This window comes from Buceros rhinoceros, unplaced genomic scaffold, assembly GCF_000710305.1.
Source record: "Buceros rhinoceros silvestris isolate BGI_N320 unplaced genomic scaffold, ASM71030v1 scaffold38001, whole genome shotgun sequence".
NCBI classification, from domain to species: domain Eukaryota; kingdom Metazoa; phylum Chordata; class Aves; order Bucerotiformes; family Bucerotidae; genus Buceros; species Buceros rhinoceros.
The window spans coordinates 1-641 of NW_010393181.1; the positions used below are offsets into that span (position 1 = coordinate 1).

Below are 641 nucleotides of genomic sequence, written 5' to 3' on the forward strand. Positions count from 1 at the left end.
GTGGAAGCCCTTTGAGATGGGCAACTTCGCCACCACGCAGATGGCCGTGCTGGCTGCACAGCACAACCACGTCACCCGGGCGGAGGAGGAAGCCAAGAAGGTCTATCTTGACCCCAGTGGCTTGCCTCGCTCCTCAGTAGTGGGCTCACGGGGTGCTGCGGATGTCCTCCACCCCACTTCCCACGGTGAAGGGTCGGCCATGCAGAGCCTCATCAAGTACAGCGGCAGGGTTGCCAAGGGGGCCACATCCCGGCCGAGCTGATTGCCAAGGAGACCACATCCCGGCAGAGCTGTGGCAAGAAGAGCCCATTTGGCGGCTTGGGCAACGTGAAGTTGGACTCTTCGCAGCTGGGTGCCTCCAAAGTGCAGCAGCTGCTGCTGCAGCAGCCAGCAAAGCAGCCGAAGAGGGATCCTGAGAGAAAGAGGGATCCTGAGAGACCCGAGAGTGCCAAATCCTTTGGCCGCGAGAGCATCGGCTCCCAGGGCGAGGTGGAGGTGAGGCACTTGCCAGTCGGCATCGCTGTGGCTGTTGCCCGGCAGAAGGACAACAGCAGCAGCAGCAGCAGCAGCAGCAAACTGGGGCCCAGCTTGGCGGACCGGGAGCGCTCGCTGTCTCCCTGCAGCATCAAAGGGAGGTACCC

At 62.9% G+C, this 641-nt stretch overlaps 1 protein-coding gene across 1 annotated transcript in view; it reads left to right on the forward strand.

Annotated features, from left to right (window-relative positions):
- Positions 1-4: 4 nt before the first annotated feature.
- Positions 5-641, forward strand: part of TNRC18 (trinucleotide repeat containing 18) — a gene marked incomplete at both ends in the record, with an annotated part of 14,166 nt that continues 13,529 nt past the window's right edge. The window contains 2 exons of the mRNA XM_010144768.1: positions 5-241; positions 274-572. Coding sequence (XP_010143070.1) covers positions 5-241; positions 274-572 — 536 coding nt within the window. The remainder of the gene's footprint in view (positions 242-273; positions 573-641) is intronic.